Source organism: Sminthopsis crassicaudata, chromosome 2 (assembly GCF_048593235.1).
Source record: "Sminthopsis crassicaudata isolate SCR6 chromosome 2, ASM4859323v1, whole genome shotgun sequence".
NCBI lineage: Eukaryota > Metazoa > Chordata > Mammalia > Dasyuromorphia > Dasyuridae > Sminthopsis > Sminthopsis crassicaudata.
The window spans coordinates 586,551,381-586,575,551 of NC_133618.1; the positions used below are offsets into that span (position 1 = coordinate 586,551,381).

Sequence of the window (24,171 nt, forward strand, 5' to 3'; positions counted from 1 at the left end):
TTCTTTGTGTTTGCAGGAAACCTATCCAGTTTAAATCGTCTTGGATTAAGGTATAACAGACTGTCAGCAATACCAAGGTCATTAGCAAAATGCAGTGCACTTGAGGAGCTGAATTTAGAAAATAATAACATTTCTACTTTGCCAGAGGTAAGAAGTGGATCAGGCAAACTTACATGAAACTTGAAAAATTAATGGAAAGTCAATAAATGTGTATAGCTTTGTAAGAAATTAGAATGATTGGAATGACACAAATGAGGAGTATGTTAGTAGTGAATATTAACAACTTTTAGAAGGGAGAAAAACAACAAAGGAGGAAATCCAAAGGAATAGTAAAGAGGAGCAAAATAGATTTGTTTCCTTTGGGTACCATATAAATTTTCATGTTGATTTTGACCACTGGTAGCAAAAAAAATATTGAGTAAAATCTGTTTGGCTAGTTTTGAAGATAATACTAGATGACTCCAATTTCAAAAATTTATTGAAGAAATTATATCTGCCCAACTCTTTTCCTGTCTTATTTCACAAGGTTGTTCTGTGAACAGATGATGATGTAGGTCTTCGTAAATTCTTCTTGCTATGACTTTCGATTCATGCATGCTCTCTATGCTCTCCAAGGTCATCTCTACTATTTTGGTATCCATTTCATAGAATTATATGATCATAATAAGGATCATAGAATGTATACTTCAGTTTTACTTTATAGGCAGCAACTTAGTTCAAGACCACAGTAGCATAGTTGGGGTTCAATCCATCTGGCACTCTCTACTTCTCTTATCTTGAGCTAATTCAACTATGTTTTTTCTGCTTTAATTTCTTATCTCCTTTTCTTATTGCCACTTATGCCTTTTTGAACCTGAAGTCTGGATTCTTCTCATCAGCTATTTTCTCTGCTTTTTATGCACATGCTACTTAAGGAAGAACCATGCTGCTTAAATTCATTACCTAAACTCAGCTCTTCTGTGTATAGCAAGGGAAACTGGCCATGGAGTCAGGTGGGTATATGGGTTCAGTTCTTGCCTTTCCTATATACTGACTTCATGACTAGAGGCATGCCACTTAATTTCAAAGTGCTTTGAGAGATACACTAAATAGCAGAGAAGGAATGGATCTGTCTTAGTAAAGGGAATTTCCTCATTTAAAAGTTTTTTATATCAGTGATGTCACAGTTCCAATCCTTTTCTGTATCCTTAATTGACTGAGTTCATTTCCTACAGCAGCTGTTTCAAATTTTTCCCCATTTATTTCTTAGCTATCCCTTTCTTTCTTTCCTTTTTAATTTTGTATTTTATTTTTTCTGCAGTTACATGTAAAAATAATTTTTAACATTTGTTTTTAAAACTTTGAGTTCCAAATTCTTTCCCTTCCTTCCTCTCCACTCCTCTTTGTTGAGAAAGCAGGCAATTTGATAAAGGTTATACATGTATAGTCATGCAAAAGATTTCCTTATTGGTCATGTTGTGAAAGAAAACAAGGACTTAAAAAAAAAAGCCCTCAAAAATAGAGAAAACTTAAAAAGGATACTTCAGTCTGTATTCAGACACCATCAGTTCTTTCTTTGGGTAAGAATAGCATTTTTCATCATAAGTCCTTTAGAGTTTTTTTTTTTTTTTTTTTGGATCATTATATTGCTAAGAATAGCTAAGTCATTTAGAGCTGATCATCTTACAATATTGCCATGACTTTGTATATAGGACATATCACTTTGCATCAGCTCATGCAGTTTTTTTCCCAGGTTTTTATGAGAATATCCTGCTCATCATTTCTTATACTATTGATAGTTATGATCCACAGCTGTGGAAGCTCTAGGAGAATTGACCTGTCCCTTAACAGTTTTTTATCATAATCACATACTACAGTTTATTCATTGGCTATCCCCTTTCAACAGAGGCACTTGCTTCCTATTTTACTGATAAAATAATGGACATTCAAGATGAGCTCCCTCTTAGCTTATTTGTGATAGAAAACTCTACTTAATGCTCTATTCTTTCCTCATTTGCTTCAGTCTTTGAAGAGATGACCTGCCCTCCTCTTTTCTAAGATTCCTTTCTGCTCTTGTTGCCATTTCCTCTCTAGTACCTTGCCACTACAATCATTCTTGATTATTATTCTCTATCTCTTTATTATTACCAATCTTTTCTTATCTCCTGGCTTCTCTTTGTTGTCTATAAACTTACCTAAGTCTTTGCTATTCTTAAAAAAAAAAACAAAAATAAAACCAATAAGTCTCCTCCCATCCTCCCCCAAAACCCATCACTTCCCTTGATCATACATATGCTTTCCTTAAGGATTCATTCTGTATCTCTCACTTTCATAGCTAAACTTCTAGAAAAAAAAAGCATCAATATTCATTGCCTACATTTATTTTCCTCAACTCTTTCAAAAATAATTTTTTATATCACCAAAATTTCTCTCAGTGTCTGTAAAGGGCTAGAACTGAGCAAATGCACTTGGATAATGGAGCACGTGAGACTAATTGCCAATTGGACGGTTCTCTATTAGCTTGTTTGAAGGTTGACCCTCCCCGGCTGTTCTGTGCTGACTTGATTGGTGGGACAAAAAGAGGGAAGTGATGTGTGTGGGGAGAGTAGGAGGGGGAAATTGAGGTGTTCTCTCTTGTGGCAGTTGAGAGAGGAAGGTGGTATGGAGATTACTAGATCTAATCCCCTGACGGTGACCTCAAGAGACCAAGAATAAAGACTTTTGGTGATCCTGACTCTGGCTGATTTCTGGGAAGACAAGAGTTCCAGCAAGTATCTTTCCCACTCTCTTCCCAGAAAACCATTCCATATAATAAATAGCATTTTTTTTTTTTTAACAGAAAAAAGGAAAAAAATTAGCAAAACAGATCAAAGCATTGAAAAAGGCTGGGGAAAAAAGTAGTGCTCCTTCCACCTCTACAAATGAGAGAACAAGCATCTCTTCTCATATCTCTTTTTTGAGTCTGTTCTTATTCTCTATAATTTTTATATTTATAAGTACTTTGTGGTCGTTCTTTCCATTTACACTGTTGTCATTGTGTTGTTTTCTTGACTCTGCTTACTTCACTCCTCATCACGTCATTTAACTCTTTCCTTGATTTTTTTTCATTTTCATAATTTCTTGAGGTGTACAAATTTTCTTTACACAATTTATCTACCATAATTTATTTAGCTATACTTTCTCATGTCTGTGCAATCTGACTAGCAGTTCAGCTGGTACTGTGCTCCAGGATTACCAGTGATTTTTTTCTCCCCCACTTTATAATATTTTGTTTTCCAATTATAAATAAAGATAGTTTTCAGTGTTCATTTTTTTGGTAAGATTTTGAATGCAATTTTTTTCTCCCTTTGTTCTCCTGCCTCCAAAGACAGCAAATTGTCTGATATAGATTATACATGTACAATCATCTTAAATGTATTTCTACATTAGTCATTTTTGAAAGAAATACAAAAGGAAAAAAAAAAAAAGAAAAAGCAAATGAAAAAAAGTGAATGTAGTAGGATTTGGTCATTATTCAGTCTCCCTAATTCTTTCTCTGAATGTGGATAATACTTTCCATCACAAGTCTGTTGGAACTGTTTTGAATCACTGTATTGCTGAGAAGCACTAAGTCTATCATAGTTAATCATCACATAGTGTTGCTTTTACTGTATATGTTTTCCTGGTTCTGCTCACTTCACTCAACATCAGTTCATGTGTCTTTCCAGGTTTTTCTGAAATATGCCTACTTATAATTTCTTATAGAACAATAATATTCTCCAATGATATCCTAATTGCCAAGTCTTAAGACTTTTCAACCCATATCCTTTTTGACCTTTCCATTTCATGTTCCCCAAATGTGATGATCTAGCTCCCATCACTGAGTCTTTATATAGGCTGTCTTTCATTTCTTGAATGTACCCTGTCCATTTCTAACTTTTCTTAAGTCTCATTTCATGTGTCCTCTGAAACATTCTGATTTTCTAAATTACTAGTGCCATAACTCTCAGAAATTAATCATTTACTTATATATGTTCATGTTTTTCCCCTCCCTCCTCTTAGTAGAATGTGATTTCCTTGAAGGCAAGAACTGTTTTCATTTTTATCTTTGTATTAGTGCCTCCAACTTATTGTTGGAATATAAATAAGCAAGTAAGTAAATGATATAATGTCAGCACTGAAGTTCCAAAGATTAAAATACTCCTTGTCCTCAATTCTTATTAATCCTTATTGCAAATGGTATCAAATTGCAAATCGTATCTGAGAATGTGATTTGGATTTCTGGACTAAAGCAAGGTAACACACTTATTAGGCACTTAATAGTGCCAGGCTCCATGCTAAGGGCTAAAGCTACAATATAAGCAAAAAGAAAGACAATCCCTGCCCTCAAAGAAGTTTACATTCAATTGGGGGAAGACAACACACAAAAGGAAGCTGAAAATCAAGGGAGAAGAAAGAGAGAGGAGGATACTTATGCTAGAATGTCAGATAGAGGCAAAGTCAATAAAGTCAGAAGTAGAGTAAAGAGTAGAATTAAGGTGGGTTGTCCTGGGCTGTTCCTTAAAATTAAGGCTCCAGGAGGAACTCAAGACTGGAAGAAGGGGACCAGCATGATGAAAGAATGTTCCAGGATGAGTAGTTTGTGAACAGTGGGTTCATATGTCTGATGCAGAGTGGGATGTCAGAGTGAGACTACAGTTCAGGCATGGTGACATTGTTTGGAAAGCACAAGTAACAAATTCTTGACAAGGTATAGTGTGATCGTTTGGGGTTTGTCTGGTATCTTGAAAATCTTTAGAAATGTTTTAAAATAAAAAGAATAGGGGAAGGAAGACATTGCCTAAGCATATTTACTAAAATAGATACTTTGGGAGAGGGGCCACATTTTGAGAAGAAGAGCAGTTCAGATATAGGCATCTACAGAAAACAAAAATCCAAACATGGAGCCAGTAATTAAATTTTTAATCTCAAATGTATTATACACAAATTTCCAAAGTTTTGACAGTAAAATAAAAGAACTAGTTTAACAATGCAAGGAGAAAAATTTGACTTGATAAGTAGCACTGGGGTGTGTTGTGTGCATGTGCACGCACATGTGCACACATGATAAAATCAAAGCCTGGAAAAAATTCTCTCTTGGTATACTTTAGAAGGATAAGATTTGTTCATTTGTGTAGAGCTATAAAGAGATATTGGAAGCCATTGAATCCAAACTCCCATTTTGTAGATGAGGAAACAAAGAGGTTAAGGAATTTGCCTAGGATTATATAGTTGGCATAGCATGATTAATACAGGTCATCCTAATTCTCAGTCCAGTGCCCTTTCTACTATATCATACTGCCTAATCAAAAAGATAAAAGATATTCTATATTTTGATGGCAAATGCTTTCAAAATATGAAGGAGCCAACAAATGGATATCCTATTCTTGATCTGATTCTTATAACAAGTTACTGGGGGAAGAAATAATAGAAAATACATGGAGAAGTGACTATTCCCTTATAGAGTTTGTGATAGGGAAAGAGTGCCAAGCTGACATCTACTCAAGATTCATGGAGAGCAGATTTCAGAAGTTAAAGAATAATGGTAAGTACGATTCCACAGAGTAAAATAAGAAATCAATGACTCAAAATGAAATTCTGAAGAGACAAAGGAAAATCATTCCAATGCCAAAGTTAACTAAAGCAGCTGATATATACAGGACTTTCTACAGCCAAGTGAGATTTTTTTTTTTTAAAGCTAGGTACAGAAAATGGAAGCAAAAGCAGATAACAAAGGATGAATAGTTTACTATTCATATATTACTATGCTTTAGCATAACATAAACTTGTAAAATAGTTGTCAGGAATAGTAGAGCAAAAAATAAACTGATTGTAATAAGAAAATCTAAGAACAACATTAAGGATAGATTTTTTTCAATGTATATATTGGGGAAAGAAGAGTAGCACAAAAGGGAGAGGATTTTGCTTGGGGTAAATAGGATAACAACAGACAACAGAAGAAAGGCAGAGGTGCTCAATTCTTCATTTGCTCATTTGGTCTGACAAGGAAAATGATCTTTGCCCTAAAAATAGCAGAATTTAAAGAATTAACAAGAAATTGATACCAAAGATAAGTTAGGAGATAATGAGAACACCTTGCTAAATTCTGATCTCCTGTCTTAGTTGTATTCTGCATCCTTGGATATAAAAAGTGCTATTATTGAACTACTACCATTGGTATTTGAAAGCTAATGAAAAAACAGTAGAAATATATGGGACTAGAGAAGAGATATCTAGATTTTTAAAATAGGGAATACAATAAATACAGACTATTGGCTGGTGATTTTCACTTTGATTCCTGGAGAAATTCTGGAATGAGTCATTAAAGAGAACATCTGCAAAAAGGAAATGATGGCTATGAAAGACAGCATGGCTTCACCTATGACAAACTAACTTTATTCCCTTATTAAAAGAACTGTTACCAAACTAGTAGATGAAAGGAATATTGTTTACTTGGATTCCAGCAAAGCTTTTTGATAAAGTCCTCCATATTATTTTTTTCCATTTTTATTTCCCCCAGTTACATATAAAACATCTTTTTTTTTGGGGGGGTATATTTGTACATTCATTTTTTTACATATGAATCATGTTGGGAGAGAAAAATCTGAACAAAAGGGGAAAACCAGAAAAAAAAAAAAAAAGAACATAGCTTGTGTTGATTTGCATTCAGTCTCCATAGTGTCTTTCTGGAAGCAGATGGCATTTTCTATTTGGATTGCCTTGGATCACTGAACTGCTTAGAAGAGTCAAACCTGTCATAGTGATCATCTCACAATCTTGCTGTTGCTATGTACAATGTTTTCCTGGTTCTGCTTGTTTTACTTTGCATCAGTTTATGTAAATCTTTCCAGACCTTTCTAAAATCAGCCTGTGCATCATTTTTTAATGAACAGTAATATTCCATTGCTTTCAGATACCATAACTTATTCAGCCATTCTCAAATTGATGGACATTTAATCTTTTTCCATTTCTTTGCCACCACACACACACAGAGCTGCTATAACATTTTTGCAATGTGGGTCCTTTTCCCTCTTTTATGATTTCTTTGGGATATAGACTCAGTAGTGGCATTGTTGGGTCAAAGAAGTATACAAAGTTCAATAGCCCTTGGGACATAGTTCCAGATTACTTTCCAGAATGGTTGGATCATTTCATAACTTTACCAACAGTGCATTAGTATTGCAGTTTTCCCACATCCCTTCCAACGTTTATCATTATCTTTTTCCTGTTGTCTTAGCTAATCTGAGAGGTATGTGTAATGTCTGGACTAGCTTTCTGGAGGATCTCTAGATGGTCCTTGGTCTTAGTGGAGAAGTGATGAAGGCAGGAGAACCACTACGAGGATGGTCAAGGATGAGTTCTGGAGTCTGGAATCTCTGAGTCTGAGATCTCCCATCTTCTCACTGTCTGGTTGATCACATGATCTATGGTGGTTGAGCCATAACTTCCTGAGGCACTTTGTCACTCTGGAGGCAACCTGGGCCAGGCAATAATAGTGTTATATGGCTTTGGAGCTGTTTGAATGGCTAAGCTCAAAGAGCAGTCATTACTAGTTTCATGCCATCTTGTCAGGAGGTCTTTAGTGAGAGTGCCCCAAGAATATTTGCTTGTGATTATTTAATATTTTTATCAGTGACTTGGATAAAGGCATAAATGTCATATTAAGTTGATACAAAGCTGAGGATAGCTAACATAGAGTCAGGATCTAAAAATATTTTGATAGTCTAGATCATTGAACTAAATCTAATAAAATGAGATTTAGTAAGGGTAATTGTAGTTTTACATTTTAGGTTTGAAAAAAAAACAACAACTCCATGTGCAAAATGGGAGAGACATGTTTAGATGACAGTACAGAAAAAAAAAGATGGGATTTTTGTGGGCTTCAAGCTCAATATAAGTCAGCAATGATGTCGTTGTCTTCCAAAATGTGATATTCAACTTCATTGAGAGAAGTATAATTTCTAAAATTGGAAGTGAAGAGATATTAGACCTTCTGGACTCTAAACTTGTAAAACATCAGAAATGTTATTCACTTCTGAGTATCATCATAGATCTGGGTGGGATAAGGGGCAAGGTGGGGGGGGCAGCACATTAGCTATCTTAAGTCTTTGAATGCTTTTTATGTAGAAAAGGGATTTGACTTATTTATTGACTCCAGATGATAGCGCCAGATAAAAGTTGAAAAGGAATAAATTTAGCCTCAATGTAAAGGAACATTTCTTAACAATCAGAGCTTTCTATAAAAAGTAAAGTAGACTTAAAGGAGTATACAGTGAATCTTCTCTCATGGTAGGTCTTTAAGCAAAGAATGACTCCTTGTTGGGTGGATATGTCACAATGAAGCTTCTGTAAGTATAGATTATGATATCCTATGTAGATGGAGGGAAGGAGGAAAGTAGAAAGGAGGGAAGAAGGAAGAAAAGAGTTTAAATATTTTTAAGGATAGGTTGAAGACCAAATACTGGTAGAGTCCCAACAAACTCATAAATTATGTGATTCTGTGAATTGAATTAATACTAGTGGATATTCTTATCATGATTAGCAATGGATAGTAATAATAAATGTAGAGATACCATAGAATCTTACTTATTTGATTTCTATCAAAATAGGTAAAAATATTTTGGAACAGATTTGTCATCTGCAAGTGAAAGTTCGAGGATTGTAAATATTACATTAGCACTTTACTGTGATATCTCAATATAGTCTTCCTTAACTCTGCATGCAGTCAGTAGCTTTAGATTCTATGCAGTCCCATTCTTACTAGAGTCAGTTCTTCTCAACTGTGCCACAATAAAAGGGTATAGTCTAACTAATCCTGTAAGAGAGCAATTGTCACGTTAAAGTTACCTATCTGATGATAGCTTTGAGATGGGCTGGAAAGTATGATGAGAATTGTGGAGTCCAAAAAACTGGAGTGTGTAGATTGTCTTCTATTTAGACCACAAATGAACTTATTTCAACAATTATACTTTGGCTGTGTTCCATTGTTTTCAGTGACAAATGTCCTCAATGGGAAACAATGATTATTTTATCAATTAGGGTTTTTTACTTTTAGCTTAAATATAAAGAATAACTATTTGTTAGTTTAATTAAGATTTAATTCCTTTTCAGAATAACAGATTTTCAATTCAGGGCCTCAGTTTTCATCCTAGAACAAGCCACGCATCCAAAAGTATCCCTTCTACAACATGCCTAACAAATGATCATTTAGTTTTTACCCGAAAGTCTCCAATGAGAACATATTAATGCAGCTTCCCAATAATGGTCTTTCCTGAGTACACCTATTTTCATAGTTGTTACTGCTTCCTCCTAACTCCAAATTTATTTTGCATATATTTTATATATATATATATATTTTTTTTACATGTATTCCTATGAAAGTGTACCCAATTAAATTTCTACTGTTAATATAACATTTGGTTTATGCTAGAAATACAGGTGTTAAATTTGAACATATTTGTTGAAATTACAATAGCTTTTCATTTATTGTCCAATATCATGACTAATGAAATGGAGTTCCTTCAGATAAATGATAGAAAGCATGGGACAGCTAAATGGCTTAGTGGATAGAGTGCCAGGCCTAGATTCAGGAAAACCTGATTTCAAATCTTGTCTCACACACTCACTAACTTTGTGACCTGAGAAGAAGGCAGCTAGGCTTAGAGAATAGAGTGTTGGTCCAGGAGTCAGGAAAACTTGAGTTGAAATAGCAAACCACTCTATTATTTTTATCAAGAAAACCCCATGTACAGTGTGACCCAAAGGGTCATGAGTTGGATACAACTCAGTGACTGAAGATCAACTGACAGTAAACATAAATAAGTAGGGCATATATGTATCATAACCCATATTTATAAACTGGATCACTTTCAGAAAGGTAAATCTTCAAAAGATCTTATGTAAATTTGCAAAAACATTAAGTGTATAACTGAAATATCAGCCTATTGAAAGTGGCATGTTCTTATGGAAAATTTGAAATCGCTTGTATCCATATAAACAAAGAAAATAAACCTGAAACGTATTGGATAAAATTTATGAGGCCATTAGTTTTTTTAGGAGAACCTGGCTTCGAATTAGATACACAGTAGAGAAAGAGTTAGGTTCCACTTGTGCAGAACTTTGTTTATAGTGTTCTTATGAAATCAAAGTGAAAAAATTCAGAAATAATGGTTTTAAGTGTTTTTCATATATTTAGTCCATATTTCTTTCTTTCTTTAGTTTTTGCCTTTTAACAAATAGACCAGTTTTGACATATGGATTAGAATATATCTTACGGGTACTGATACCTAAACCAGGTAGATCGAAAACTGAGAAAGAAAACTATAGACCAATTTCCTTAATGAATATTGATGCTAAAATCTTAAATAAGATATTAGCAAATAGACTTCAGAAAATTATCCCCAGGATAATACACTATGACCAAGTGCGATTTATACCAGGAATGCAGGGCTGGTTTAATATTAGGAAAACTATTAGTTTAATTGACCATATTAATAATCAAATTAATAAAAACCATATGATCATCTCAATAGATGCAGAAAAAGCATTTGATAAAATCCAACATCCATTCCTACTAAAAACGCTTGAGAGTATAGGAATAAATGGACTATTCCTTAAAATAATAAGGAGCATATATTTAAAACCTTCAGTAAACATCATATGTAATGGTGATAAACTAGAACCTTTCTCTGTAAGATCAGGAGTGAAACAAGGTTGCCCACTATCACCATTACTTTTCAATATAGTACTAGAAACCTAGCCTTAGCAATAAGGGCCAAGAAAGAGATTCAAGGAATTAGAGTAGGCAATAAGGAAATCAAACTATCACTCTTTGCAGATGACATGATGGTATACTTAGAGAACCCCAAAAAATCTGCTAAAAAGCTATTAGAAATAATTCAGAACTTTAGCAAAGTTGCAGGATACAAAATAAATCCACATAAATCCTCAGAATTTTTATACATTACCAACACAATCCAACAGCAAGAGATACAAAGAGAAATTCCATTCAAAATAACGGTCTATTGTATAAAATATTTGGTAATATATCTACCAAAGGAGAGTCAGGAATTATATGAGCAAAATTACAAAACACTTGCCACAAAAATAAAGTCAGATTTAAAAAATTGGAAAGACATTCAGTGTTCTTGGATAGGCCGAGCGAATATAATAAAGATGACAATACTCCCCAAACTAATCTATTTATTTAGTGCTATACCAATCAGACTCCCAAGAAACTATTTTAATGACCTAGAAAAAATAACAACAAAATTCATATGGAAGAATAAAAGGTCGAGAATTGCAAGGAAACTAATGAAAAAAAAAAATCAGAGGAAGGTGGTCTAAGTGTACCTGATTTAAAGCTATATTATAAAGCAACAGTCACCAAAACCATTTGGTATTGGCTAAGAAATAGACTAGTTGATCAGTGGCATAGGTTAGGTTCATAGGGCAAGATAGTGAATAAAAATAGCGATCTAATCTTTGACAAACCCAAAGATCCCAAATTTTGGGATAAGAATTCATTATTTGACAAAAACTGCTGGGAAAACTGGAAATTAGTATGGCAGAAACTAGGCATGGACCCACATTTAACACCATATACTAAGATTAGATCAAAATGGGTCCAAGATTTAGGCATAAAGAACGAAATCATAAATAAATTGGAGGAACATGGCAAGGTTTACCTCTCAGACTTGTGGAGGAGGAAACAGTTTGTGTCCAAGGGAGAACTAGAGACCATTATTGATCACAAAATAGAAAATTTTGATTACACCAAATTAAAAAGTTTCTGCACAAACAAAACTAATGCAAACAAGATTAGAAAGGAAGTAACAAATTGGGAAAACATTTTTACAGTTAAAGGTTCTGATAAAGGCCTCATCTCCAAAATATACAGAGAATTGACTTTAATTTATAAGAAATCAAGCCATTCTCCAATTGATAAATGGTCAAAGGATATGAACAGACAATTTTCAGATGATGAAATTAAAACTATTTCCACTCATATGAAAGAGTGTTCCAAATCACTATTGATCAGAGAAATGCAAATTAAGACAACTCTGATTTATCATTACACACCTGTCAGATTGGCTAAGATGACAGGAACAAATAACGATGAATGTTGGAGGGGCTGTGGGAAAACTGGGACACTGATGCATTGTTGGTGGAGTTGTGAAAGAATCCAACCATTCTGGAGAGTAATCTGGAATTATGCCCAAAAAGTTATCAAAATGTGCATACCCTTTGACCCAGCCATACTGCTACTGGGCTTATATCCAAAGGAAATACTAAAGAAGGGAAAGGGACCTGTATGTGCCAAAATGTTTGTGGCAGCCCTTTTCATAGTGGCTAGAAGCTGGAAGATGAACGGATGTCCATCAATTGGAGAATGGTTGGGTAAATTATGGTATATGAATGTTATGGAATATTATTGTTCTATAAGAAATGACCAACAGGAGAAATACAGAGAGGCTTGGAGAGACTTACATCAACTGATGCTAAGTGAAACGAGCAGAACCAGAAGATCATTATACACTTCAACAATGATACTGTACGAGGATGTATGCTGATGGAAGTGGATATCTTCAACATAGAGAAGAGCTAATCCAATTCCAATTGATTAATGATGGACAGAATCAGCTACATCCAGAAAAGGAACACTGGGAAATGAGTGTAAACTGTTATTTTTACCTTCTGAATCCAATTCTTCCTGTGCAACAAAAAATTTGGTTCTACACACATATATTGTATCTAGAATATACTGTAATATATGTAACATATATAAGACTGCCTGCCATCTGGGGGAGGAGGTTGGGGGAGGAAGGGAAAAAATCTGAATAGAAGTAAGTGCAAGGGATAATGTTGTAAAAAATTACCCATGCATATGTACTGTCAAAAAAAAAAGTTATAATTATAAAATAAAATAAAAATTAAATTATAAAAAAAAAAGAATATATCTTACGAGATTTTCTTAGTGTACCTATCTTGAAAGCAATGTATCATCAGGTGATAGAATATGCAACTTTACTGATCATTTTAATTCTGTATTTTTCATGCTCAACAGGGTCTATTATCAAGTCTTGTGAATCTGAATAGTTTGACACTAGCTAGAAATTGCTTCCAGTCATATCCAGTGGGAGGTCCATCTCAGTTCTCCACCATCTATTCCCTTAATATGGAACACAACAGAATCAATAAAATTCCATTTGGAATTTTCTCTAGAGCAAAAGTATTAAGCAAGCTGAATATGAAGGTAAGAATTTCTAGTAGGTGGAGAATCTTTGTTGGTAATTCATTGGGCAGTGGTAACAATGCAACTTGAAATTATTATTTTTTTCTTTGTTTTCAACACAGCTAGACCTATGCATGCCTTCAAGTGTATATGCATATTCATACACACATATGTACACATATATATTTCAAACACACATATATATATATATATATATATATATATATATATATATATATATATATGTGTATATATATATACACACATACACACACACATATATAATTTAAACAAATTACCTTTTTTTGTGTGTTGTTACAACTCCATAGTTAGGTTCATTTGTGTGTGTGTATGTGTCTGTGTCTGTTTACCTGTGTTCTTCAATATTGTGTTTCTGTTATTAAAAAAATAGGTTCATCCTCGAAATATTGGTTAATGGTTCAGATATATGACATTGACACTAATTTTGAATATTTAGAATGAAGCAGGAGACCTAGAAGCAAAGTAATGCAATTCATTTTTTCAATTTAATAATGCATTTTGATAGAAATGATAATGTTGAATAGGTTTGACAGCTGTATAAAAACTAGGTTTTTTGAGTCCTTTTTTCTTTGTTAAAAATCTATAACAAGCCTTGCCTTAATCTCCCTTAAAATATTATGTCACATGTTAACAAAGCTTTTTCTTCAAAATGATTTCAAAGTATAAAAAAAAAAAAGACTGGTCCCTCCCTTTTTTAAGCCAAAATTATTTAAAATGTCAAGAATTAAAATGTTTGGCTATAATAATATATATTAATAAAAATCAATAGACTTAAAATTTTAAAATAAGATAGTTATAAAAGAGAAACTGAATTTTTCTGTTAACATATTCTGTTTGTAGTTTCTCTTATAGATTATGTTCTAAAATGAAAGGCTAGAGATTTATTCATTTGTATATGTCATTTTTATCTTGTTTAATCTTCATTCCCCTTACCCCATTATTTTTTTTTTTTACTCTTAATACTTCTAACCAGTATAAAAGAATTCATGATTTATTTCTAGTTTCTTTCTGTGTTGTAATTTAAATTTTTTTTCCCTTTGTGCTTATGTATTTCTTAGGTTTACATTTAGATTCTTGGAATTGAAAGAAACTGTATTAGCCACCCATTCAACTCAAGAAACCTCTCTGTACATTTCTGACAAAAGGATTTATTTTTGACGAATCATTACCTAGGCAATACATGAACATTTATTCAGTCTTAAATTTTTACACATGTATTCCCCTCCCAAATAAACCATCACAGTAATCTCGTTTTTTGAAATACTAAATGCTGTTCCATTCACAATTTATAATTTACAAAGCAAACGATTATATATTGGGAATAGTTTTCCATCAATATCTCTAAATAGAAGTTTTTCATTTGTTTTGTGGAATTCTCTCTGGGTTTTTAAACAGTATATAAAGATTTTCATTTTATATTATATAACTATAGATGAACTTTGTTTTTAAAATTATCCTAAAATGTGGTCCTTTTACCCTTTTCCCCCGCTCCTAGTTTTTTTTATTTGAATGCTCTTTATTTTCTAATTTCTTAGGACAATCAATTAACCGCCCTTCCCTTGGACTATGGAACTTGGACCAGTATGGTAGAATTGAATTTAGCTACCAATCAGCTTACAAAAATCACTGATGAGGTGTCGGGACTTGTTTCTCTTGAGGTGAGCCTATGAGAGAATGCACCTTTTTAGATTCTTTCCAGAATTATCCAGTTTGTAAACTTTTACATTAAAATAGCAAATTATATTTGGACAGAGATGGTAATTGAATATGTCATAATAGTATAACAGACTTCGTCCTTGTACTTATATAAAGTGAAGTTTAAATTCAGTGCCTGTCTATAAAGAAATACATGCATATCCCTTGAATAGTTTACAATTTGAAGAGTATAAGCAGTTTGTAAAAAATGTTTACCTCAATTTTAATTGAGCTATATTTACTCCCAAAAGATATGCAAGGAGAAAATTAACATTTTGATCTAGCATAATTTAATTCCACATGATGTTTTGAAAGGATTTTTTAAAAAAAATGAATCATTTTTTTTCATCGTTGCTAGACTTTTGGGGTAATTCTTTAAAAATATACATAGTGGCATATAAAATCATTAACTCATTGGATGTCTTTAGTAATGTGGTAGAAACTAATTTCAACTTGAGCATTTTTTTCCCTTCAAATAGGTGAACCTTGTTCCATTTAAGTGGCTATATTGCTTTCCACAAAACGAGATTTTAGGGATATGCAAAATTATTTAACAAAAATTATAGTTTCCTCCCGCCTTTTTTTTTTTAACAGAATAATTTATTTTATGCACTCTGATGATAATAACACTGATATTTGTACAGTTTAAAGTTTGTAAAATGTTTTATATGATTATCTTTTTGGAACTTCACAACAACCCTGCAAAGGAAGTGTTCCAGTTATTATCATCAATATTTTACAATTAAGAAATAGAGACTCATCAAGGATTAGTAATTTTTTCTTGACAAGACATCCAATAAATAGGAGCTTTGGGTTTCTGACTCCTTCACCTGATATCATTGGTTTCTTACTCTACCTGCTTTTTTAGTAAAATAGGTTCTTCATTAAATTCGAATCACAGTAATAGTATAGAATTCATTCCCTTTCTTTGTATTACATAGCAGAAACCATTTCTCCATTTCTCCTCAGGTTCTAATATTGTCAAATAATGCTCTGAAGAGGCTCCCTCATGGCCTTGGAAACCTTCGGAAATTAAGAGAATTGGACCTAGAAGAGAACAAACTAGAATCATTGCCGAATGAAATTGCTTATCTTAAAGATTTACAGGTGAGAAGTTGCAATAATTATTTGTTCTATTTACTGTATACCATATGTTATGTATCCATGGCCAAACTTTTCTTTCTTGAATTTAGCCTGTATCTTGAATCAGTCATTGAATATAGGAATGAAAGACCTGAGGGCTCAACTAGTCTTATTAATTCAAATTAACATTCACTAGACACCTAAGTTCATGGCAATGTGTTAGGGACAAGTAAAAATATATAGATATAACTTATTCCATGGCCTATAACATTTCACTACAATTCTGCCTTAGTTGAAATGCAAAGAAAAAAGAAAAAAAAAAACAAATGTGCCTCAATATCCCTAAGAGAAGTAAAATAACAAGACTGTAAATACTATAATTTTATGGTAAGTGCATTTTGTGCAGCCTGTCAGACATGAACTTAAAGTGTATAAATTTTTGAATCAAGAGGCATGAAGTCAAATCTTAACTTTATACCTCACTGTGTGTTTTGCTTTGAGCAAATAACTTTATTTTTCTGAACTTCTGGTTCCCTACCTGTTGTAAATGGTTGAATTAGATATCATTAAGTTTAAATCCTGTGATCATAGAGCCAATATGGTCCATTTGTGATGATTGGTGGATTGATTTCTTAGGGAATTGATCTGCACAGAAGTCACTGCCCCTTTATGTATATTCAACCTCTGTGTCAAAGAATATCCAGGGAAGCATTTTGCTACTGGTGTTGGTAGTGTCCTAGTGGGACTTGTGGTGACTTCTGTGCATCAAAAGTGGTCAAGTGCCTTGGGCTGCCATTTGGTATCCTGCCTGGTGATATTAGGAAATATCCCACTGGTGTGAAGAGTGAATGCTGGTTATGCATGAGTATAAAATAGTCAATTGGCATGAGAAGGCTTGAAGTGTTCTTTTAATTCCTTGAGCAGCAGTACCTTCCTGCATTGTCCTCTGTAGTCATGCAAAGCTGGGAATCTGGCTCACAGGCAAGGAATACTTAGGCCACATTTATTTCTTTATGTAATTCAAATCAGTTTCTGCCTTGGCTATCACTTCCCTTGACGTTGAAATGCCCTAGGAGTTGCTTAAAGCTGGAGCCTATTTATTCTCTGCATTAAAAAAAATTAATTTATAAAATAATTCCAAATAAGTGGGTACTTTATATTTTCTTGAATGAGAACAATTCACAATTTTGCAAAGGTTTACTATAGTCTTGTTATATTTTCTCTACATATTCTCCTACAAGAATGTGTTTTATTAATTTGATAGACATGTTCTAAAGTATCCCTTTGCTATAAGAGAAATATGTAAAACTCTCCTTTTAAAAATGATTATTTCTTCAGAAATTAGTCCTAACGAACAACCAATTGAATAATCTTCCCAGAGGAATTGGTCACCTTACCAATCTCACACATCTTGGCCTTGGAGAGAACCTACTTGCCCATCTTCCTGAGGAAATTGGTATGAAATAATTTTCTGATCATTAACTCTGCACTGAAGAAACTTGATGATATATTGTAGAGCAATATGTATAGCTCATCAATATGAATGTTCATTTGTAAACTGATATAACTATTAAAGTTGTAATTACTAAGATTTAGCTAACTTTATTTGTATCATCCTTAATGGTATTAGTACTTTGAAAGGACAAAAGATTTTCTGTGAAATAAATATTTTCAGGATATTTAATATTCCTGACAGAAATTATGTGTAATCTTAAAAAAAAAAAAGAATTATTTGCCCTTATTTTAAGGTAAGCATTTGTGGGAGAGGTTTCTTGACTTAAAAGCCAAAAAGTTCTTTCCTTATGGGATACTATGATTATTAAAGAGCATTCATTTTTATGATTGTTTACTATTTTGAGAGTGAATTTTTACATATTAACATTTGAGCCTCACAGTACTGACATGAAATGGGAAGGGCAGGTGCTGTTTCCATTTTTCAGAGTACAAAATTGAGAATTACAGAAGTTGTTACTTGATGAAGGTTAGTTTGACTATTAAGTGATGTTAGAGATTTGAACTTGAGGACATTTAGACTCGATATTTTTTCTACTACCTTGTGGTGTCTTAGTGCCCCCCCCCATGATGTCATTTGGCAAAAAAATGAAAAATTTGGGAATTTAGAAAACTGAAGGATAACATGAAGGTTTCTAGTAATGGACATTTGTTCCCCCTAAATCTCTTAAGAGACTTTTTGTGGTATATCTCCATAATAGCTCAAAGAAATGTACTGAAACTCAGTGGACAAAGTTTGTGAACATTTTTAAATTGACAATATCATTACATAAAGAAATTGTGAGAGGTAGCTTTGAGAAGGGTCTCTTGACAATTATACTGTTGGAAGATTAGGAACATCCTTAAAGAAGCTGGGAGGAGGAATGAATGCACAGATAGAAGCAAACTTTAGACAACAGTTATCTCTTTATTAAGTATCTCCTGTTTACTAAGCATTTTGTAAATTATTTATTAATTTTATTTATTCAGGTACACTGGAGAACCTAGAAGAACTATATTTGAATGACAACCCTAATCTTCATGGCCTTCCTTTTGAGTTGGCTCTTTGCAGCAAACTGTCAATCATGAGTATCGAGAACTGTCCACTCAGTCACCTTCCACCTCAGATTGTTGCAGGAGGACCATCTTTCATCATTCAGTTTCTAAAGATGCAAGGTCCATATCGTGCCATGGTCTGATGCAAATCGGTTGTCCCAAACACTGTACAAAATATAAACTGCATTAATGTTGTCTCATATCTATATCTGTATCTCTGTTTGTAGATATTGATATATATATGGCAGATTTATTAAGACTGCGTTATGTGTTTCTGCTAATAGAGGAATCATAGCCATTTAGATTTTTTTTTTATTCTGTACAAACTGCTTGTTTGAGTTTTCTTTGCTGAATTTGATGGATTTTTGTCTATTGAGTCATATGTAATACCACTTAATACATTTGCCAACAAATTAAAAAACTATTAAATTTAAGGGACAAAAGTAGTATTGTTAGATAGACTTTCTATTAGGAAAAATAATGTACAAATATGTGTTGCAACTTTTCATATTCATTTTTCCCTTCTTCTTATCAGAATTCTATAATGTCATACACCCTAAAGATAGAATTTTTCTTTAACTTATTTTGAGATTTGAAACAAATGGTTTTTTATATATTGTTTACAGTCAGAGTAAATCACTGGATTTTTTTATTTGTTTTGATTTGCTCTGTTTTAATCAATCATAACTAGAATTTATATGCTTCTGCTGAAGAATTTGTATCAGCTAGTTTATATACAAAAAGATTTGCTTAATGAAATAACTGGTAAACTGAAAAGATGCAGCCAAAATGCTTGAATTCTTGTAATTATACTTCTCTGAATTATCATTTGTGAGGCAAAACATATCTGAACTGAGCCTTTGAGTAGGGTTGGGGGAAAATAAAGGGGACATGACATCTTTTCTAGCACAGATTGGGGGAAGAAATACAGAATTGGTTCAGTGAAAAGCAATTATTGTTTTGGGAAGTTGCAGTTAGACAAAATCTAATACAGTTTGATTGGCAAGAAAATTTCATCCACACACACTTTATGTATAAATATACAATCCTATATAGATGTGTATTTATTATGACCTTAATGACATCAAGTAATGTTGAGGATTTTTCCCCATCCATGTACAATGAATGAATTGAATGTCTCTTACTTTTTAAACACTGCAATATATGTAAGTTTTAGGGGTATTTAACATGTACTCTGGTTTTATATCTTGACTTGCCTTGTACATCTTTCAATCCTGGAATTTCTGCATCCAAGCACAATATCTTCACACTGTGCTGTGTTGCTGCTGAACTAAATGCACTTTTCCCTGTATTTGGGGTACTTGCTTCAAACAATTCAGTTCAGTATCATGTATCATTCATTATAACTTTATCCTTTCCCTCAGTAGTTACTCAAGAGGCACATATTGAGTTGTGCAAAAAAGCTGTTGATAGCTCAGTGGAAATACTGTAAGATGTGCATGTATTCTCTGATAACTTTTCTTTTTTTCATATTTCATTAAGGCGAACAGTGTTGTCTAAGCGGCACACATTTCCTATAGTACTGTTCTTTTTGTAGTGCCAGTATAAATTATTTTCATTATCATGGAAACTCAAAGGGCAGTTACATTCCAGTTGGTATCCCCTTTGTAGTAGATATAAATTGTCAATTGCTATTTTTTGCCATTTAAGTGGGATTTGTATATTTTGAAAAAAATCTTATCAATTATTGGGATGGATGAGTAAGGTGGTATTGTTTGTCCCGCCCCCCCCCCTCAAAACTCAGTACAGTTAAGGATTGTACTGCCTTAGGTTAGAATCACTCTTCTTATTTTATGTGACATTTCCATAAAGAAGAATGTTAAAATAGAAGGCAGATGGAGATATAGAATACTAGGGGATTTATATGTGCTGTAAAAACTATTGTGGATGATTTTGGATTGTACCAGGTAATATCTTTTTTTTTCTCTTTTTCCATCTGTTGTGGCTTTTCAGTTTAAATTTTGTTTTATAAAGAATTATTTTATTACTGCTCTAACTCTTAAGTCTCCCCTCCCCCCCTCAACTTAAATGCATTAAAATATGAAAATGCTGAAAATTGAGTTTTAAAGACCATAATCTAATTTTTTGGAAAATAACTGAAAAGATTATAACTCTTTAAAATGAAAATAGATGCCCCATATCTCTTAAATTATAAATTTCCTATGCTTTAATATGAAGAATGTCTACTTAATATATTAATCTATTACAATGGGGCAAAGATAAAGCCATTTTATTGTAGTACTAAAGCTACTTGAAAAAGAGAAAATGAGGGGCCATTGTAAAGACTTTTAATGAGCATAAGTCAGTCTTCTAATGGCTGCCTCTTTGTAAAACAGCACATAGATTTCTTTGCCTCTACAAGCCAGAAACAAGCATGAACTTTAATTGGGCTATGCTCATTAAATAAGATGTTTCATATGTAAATAGCTTGATCTGAATTTTCACCTTTCTAAGGTGTGTTGCTAAAATGATCAGAGCTGACCCTCTTCCTGAAATTGCAATGGGTTGAGTAGTTGGTTTACCTAAAATAACATGCTTGCTGCTTTCTTTTAAAGAAAATATGACCAGTCTCTCCATTATCCTGTGAGTAAATAAAACAAAAAAATGTAGAAGACTACAGTTTGAAAGATCCTTTTTGAAAGTTTTCCTTCTTTTAATGTATGGTAGCTAAATGGCAATGCTACTTAACTCTTTGAGGAGATGTTGGGTAGGGGTGGGGGTGTGTGGGTTGGTGTATGGGTATATCTGTCTGTCTCCCAAGTGTTATTTCCTACAGTAAAGAGGGGAAATACAAAAAAGTTTTGTGGAAATAAAGAATTAAAAAAACAATAACAACAATATGTAATAGAAACTCTAGGAAGAAAATTATGCATAAAATGCATTTTTGTAATTGTAATATAAAAAGTTGGGTACTGTGATTGGAATGAGCTTTAATAGTTCACTTGCATATGTCTGATTTATATTACTATGTATTTTGAATTCGTTAAAATGGATAAAGTACTCTGTGGCAAAATGTACCTAGATTTTTAAATTCTCCATTATGTTTTGTGGATCCCTTTGGTTTTAAGTCTACTATGTATTGTGCCAAATTTCAGCTGGCAGACTACTTTTGCTTATCTGTGCAAATAGTTCATGATCAGATTCACAATGGAGAGGCAAGCAATACAATTCAAAATAAGCAAGAAAAGGAAATTATATTGCTAGGCAAAATAAGATAAAATATTTCTTTCTACTAGAATTAGTAGTAAGCTATATTAGTTATAACTTTTCATTTTAATATTGCTCTGATCTTATGACAGATAATTCCTCTGGAGTCAATTAGTAAAAATTAAAAAAGGTAACAGTCTTCAGTTATTGAAGAATCTTTGTGTTATGAATATAAGAAAAGCTTGGTGTTCATCTGAAATTCAAGGGCATAACCCGCAGAGCTAAAATTTATAGGATATTATCAGGAATATGTTATGGGTAATAAAATCAGTAGTAGTGAATTAGTATAAATTTGATATAGTGTGAACTTGACCACAGTAATTAGGAAAGAGAAATAAATTATTAAAAAATTTTGAAAAACAAATAGGAAATATAGTGTGTGTATGTATAGACACATGGACATACATATATGAGTGAGTTTTGTGGATTCCAAATTTAATTAAATGAGTTGACTAGTACCCAAGAACAAAAAAAGAAAAACCTTTTCCTAATGTTAGATGTTATATGTATGTGAGAATACTAAGTAAGTGAAATTAATCTGAACAAATTGATTATAATCAAAACATATCTCAGTGTAAGACAATAGTGGTGGATTGGAAGGAAAGAAAGGCATTTTCCCTTCTTCCTATTGTAGGGTGAGGAAGAATAATTTTAAAAGCCTGGTCATAACTATATCATTAATAATAATAACAGCTCACATTTGTATATACAGCATTTTAAGGTTTTCAAAGTAATTTCTTCACAACAATCCTATGAGTTAAGTAGATACTGGCAAGTATTATTGCCACCCTTTAGAGAAGAGGAAATTAAATCTTAGGTTAAATAGTTTCCTGAGGATCAAACAGCTAGTAAGTGTCAGAGCCAAAACTCAATCCCAGGTCTAATGACAAGTCCAAGGCTCTTTATACCACACCATGCTGCCTCAGATTATTCTGTGAAGAATGATCCTGATATTGATTGGATAATAGGATTATGTGAGTGACAATTTTTTAGCATGTTACATGTTAGGGGAAACCTAAAAATGATTCAATTTTGAAAGTTTTATTGTAGGATAGGTGGTGCTTCAATGAATGTCCTTTAGGTTTCTGTGCTGTCTTGTCCACTTTTGGCCTTTGCCAGTGTTATATAGAGATTAGCATGTTCAGATTTTGAAAGATAAATATATCAGTAGCATTTGCATCAGCCATATATATTATTTTCTTCTAATGATTTTGGGGAACACTTTTTTCAGCTGGTAAGCACTTAAATATGATCTTCCCACCAATCTCATTTTGTATTATCAAAAAATACAACATAAAGAGGAGTGTTTTAGTTTACTCCTGATACCTACTTTTTTCAATATAAATTTTAATTACAGAAATTATAAAACATGTCTTCAAATAATCTTAATTGTCTTGAGTTATTCTGACCTTGAATATTGATGCAATTTTTTTTTAACATATCACCGATTACAAAGTCTCCGTGTAGCAATTCAACAACTTGAATGCAGCAAAGTATTTTTGTATAGTCAGTAGTGCCCCTCAATTATATCTTTAAATATGCATGTCAAAACTTGATTTTAATTAAGATATACAGTTGGCAGTCATTTGCACACATGACAAATTTACGAGGCGCAAACATGATAATATCTACAAACAATATCTAAAGGTTTGGGGTTTTATTCCAGCAAAGATTAATGCATCTTCTGATGTGTAGGTCTTAACCAGGACTCACAGAACTTAGAATGTGGAAAACACTGGGCCACATTCAGTTGTGGTTAAAAGCTAAACAAAGTGTAAACAGTCCATAAAAAATGTACTTTTAATCTCACTTGTACTGTTGATTGTTATGTCTATATAAAAATTGCCTTGCCTTTTTTTATAAGTCATTCTGTATTAATTGCATTCATTATAAATAGTATATTTGTAAATGTGCTGCCATTGAGTCTTTTGAAAGATTTCTAGTTCTCAGCCTGAAGCTGGTTGTAAAATGAACTTTGCAGTGTCATTGATGTCACATGAAAAATGCAGCTGTTGTGAAATGGAGATAATCAATTTTCAACATCTTTTAACCCTTTGAAGATAAATATATAGAAAGAAAAAAATACACCAATTTTTTCCTACATTGCATGACAGTAATTGCAAATAAAGACTTGCTTAAATTTTACATATTTACTAGTTATAAAAATAGAAAATATTTAAACAACTTTTGGCATTCTTTCATTATGGTTAAAGTGAAACATACTATTTAATTACTAAAGGTACCTTAGCAGGTGAGGCAGCAATTCTGTTCTTCATTTTTGTAGTTTCTGCCTCCTATGGTATTTTATCATATCATATCATAGAAAAATCACCATGATAAAACAA

The 24,171-nt window shown here is 32.8% G+C and overlaps 1 protein-coding gene across 3 annotated transcripts in view; it reads left to right on the top strand.

Moving 5' to 3' along the window:
- Positions 1-23,735, top strand: part of SHOC2 (SHOC2 leucine rich repeat scaffold protein) — a 158,835-nt gene extending 135,100 nt beyond the window's left edge. For all 3 annotated transcript variants that reach the window (XM_074295577.1, XM_074295576.1, XM_074295575.1), the window contains 6 exons: positions 17-147; positions 13,064-13,252; positions 14,809-14,931; positions 15,938-16,075; positions 17,390-17,507; positions 18,533-23,735. In XM_074295577.1, the coding sequence (XP_074151678.1) occupies positions 17-147; positions 13,064-13,252; positions 14,809-14,931; positions 15,938-16,075; positions 17,390-17,507; positions 18,533-18,741 (908 nt within the window). In that variant the 3' untranslated portion in view covers positions 18,742-23,735. The remainder of the gene's footprint in view (positions 1-16; positions 148-13,063; positions 13,253-14,808; positions 14,932-15,937; positions 16,076-17,389; positions 17,508-18,532) is intronic.
- Positions 23,736-24,171: the final 436 nt, after the last annotated feature.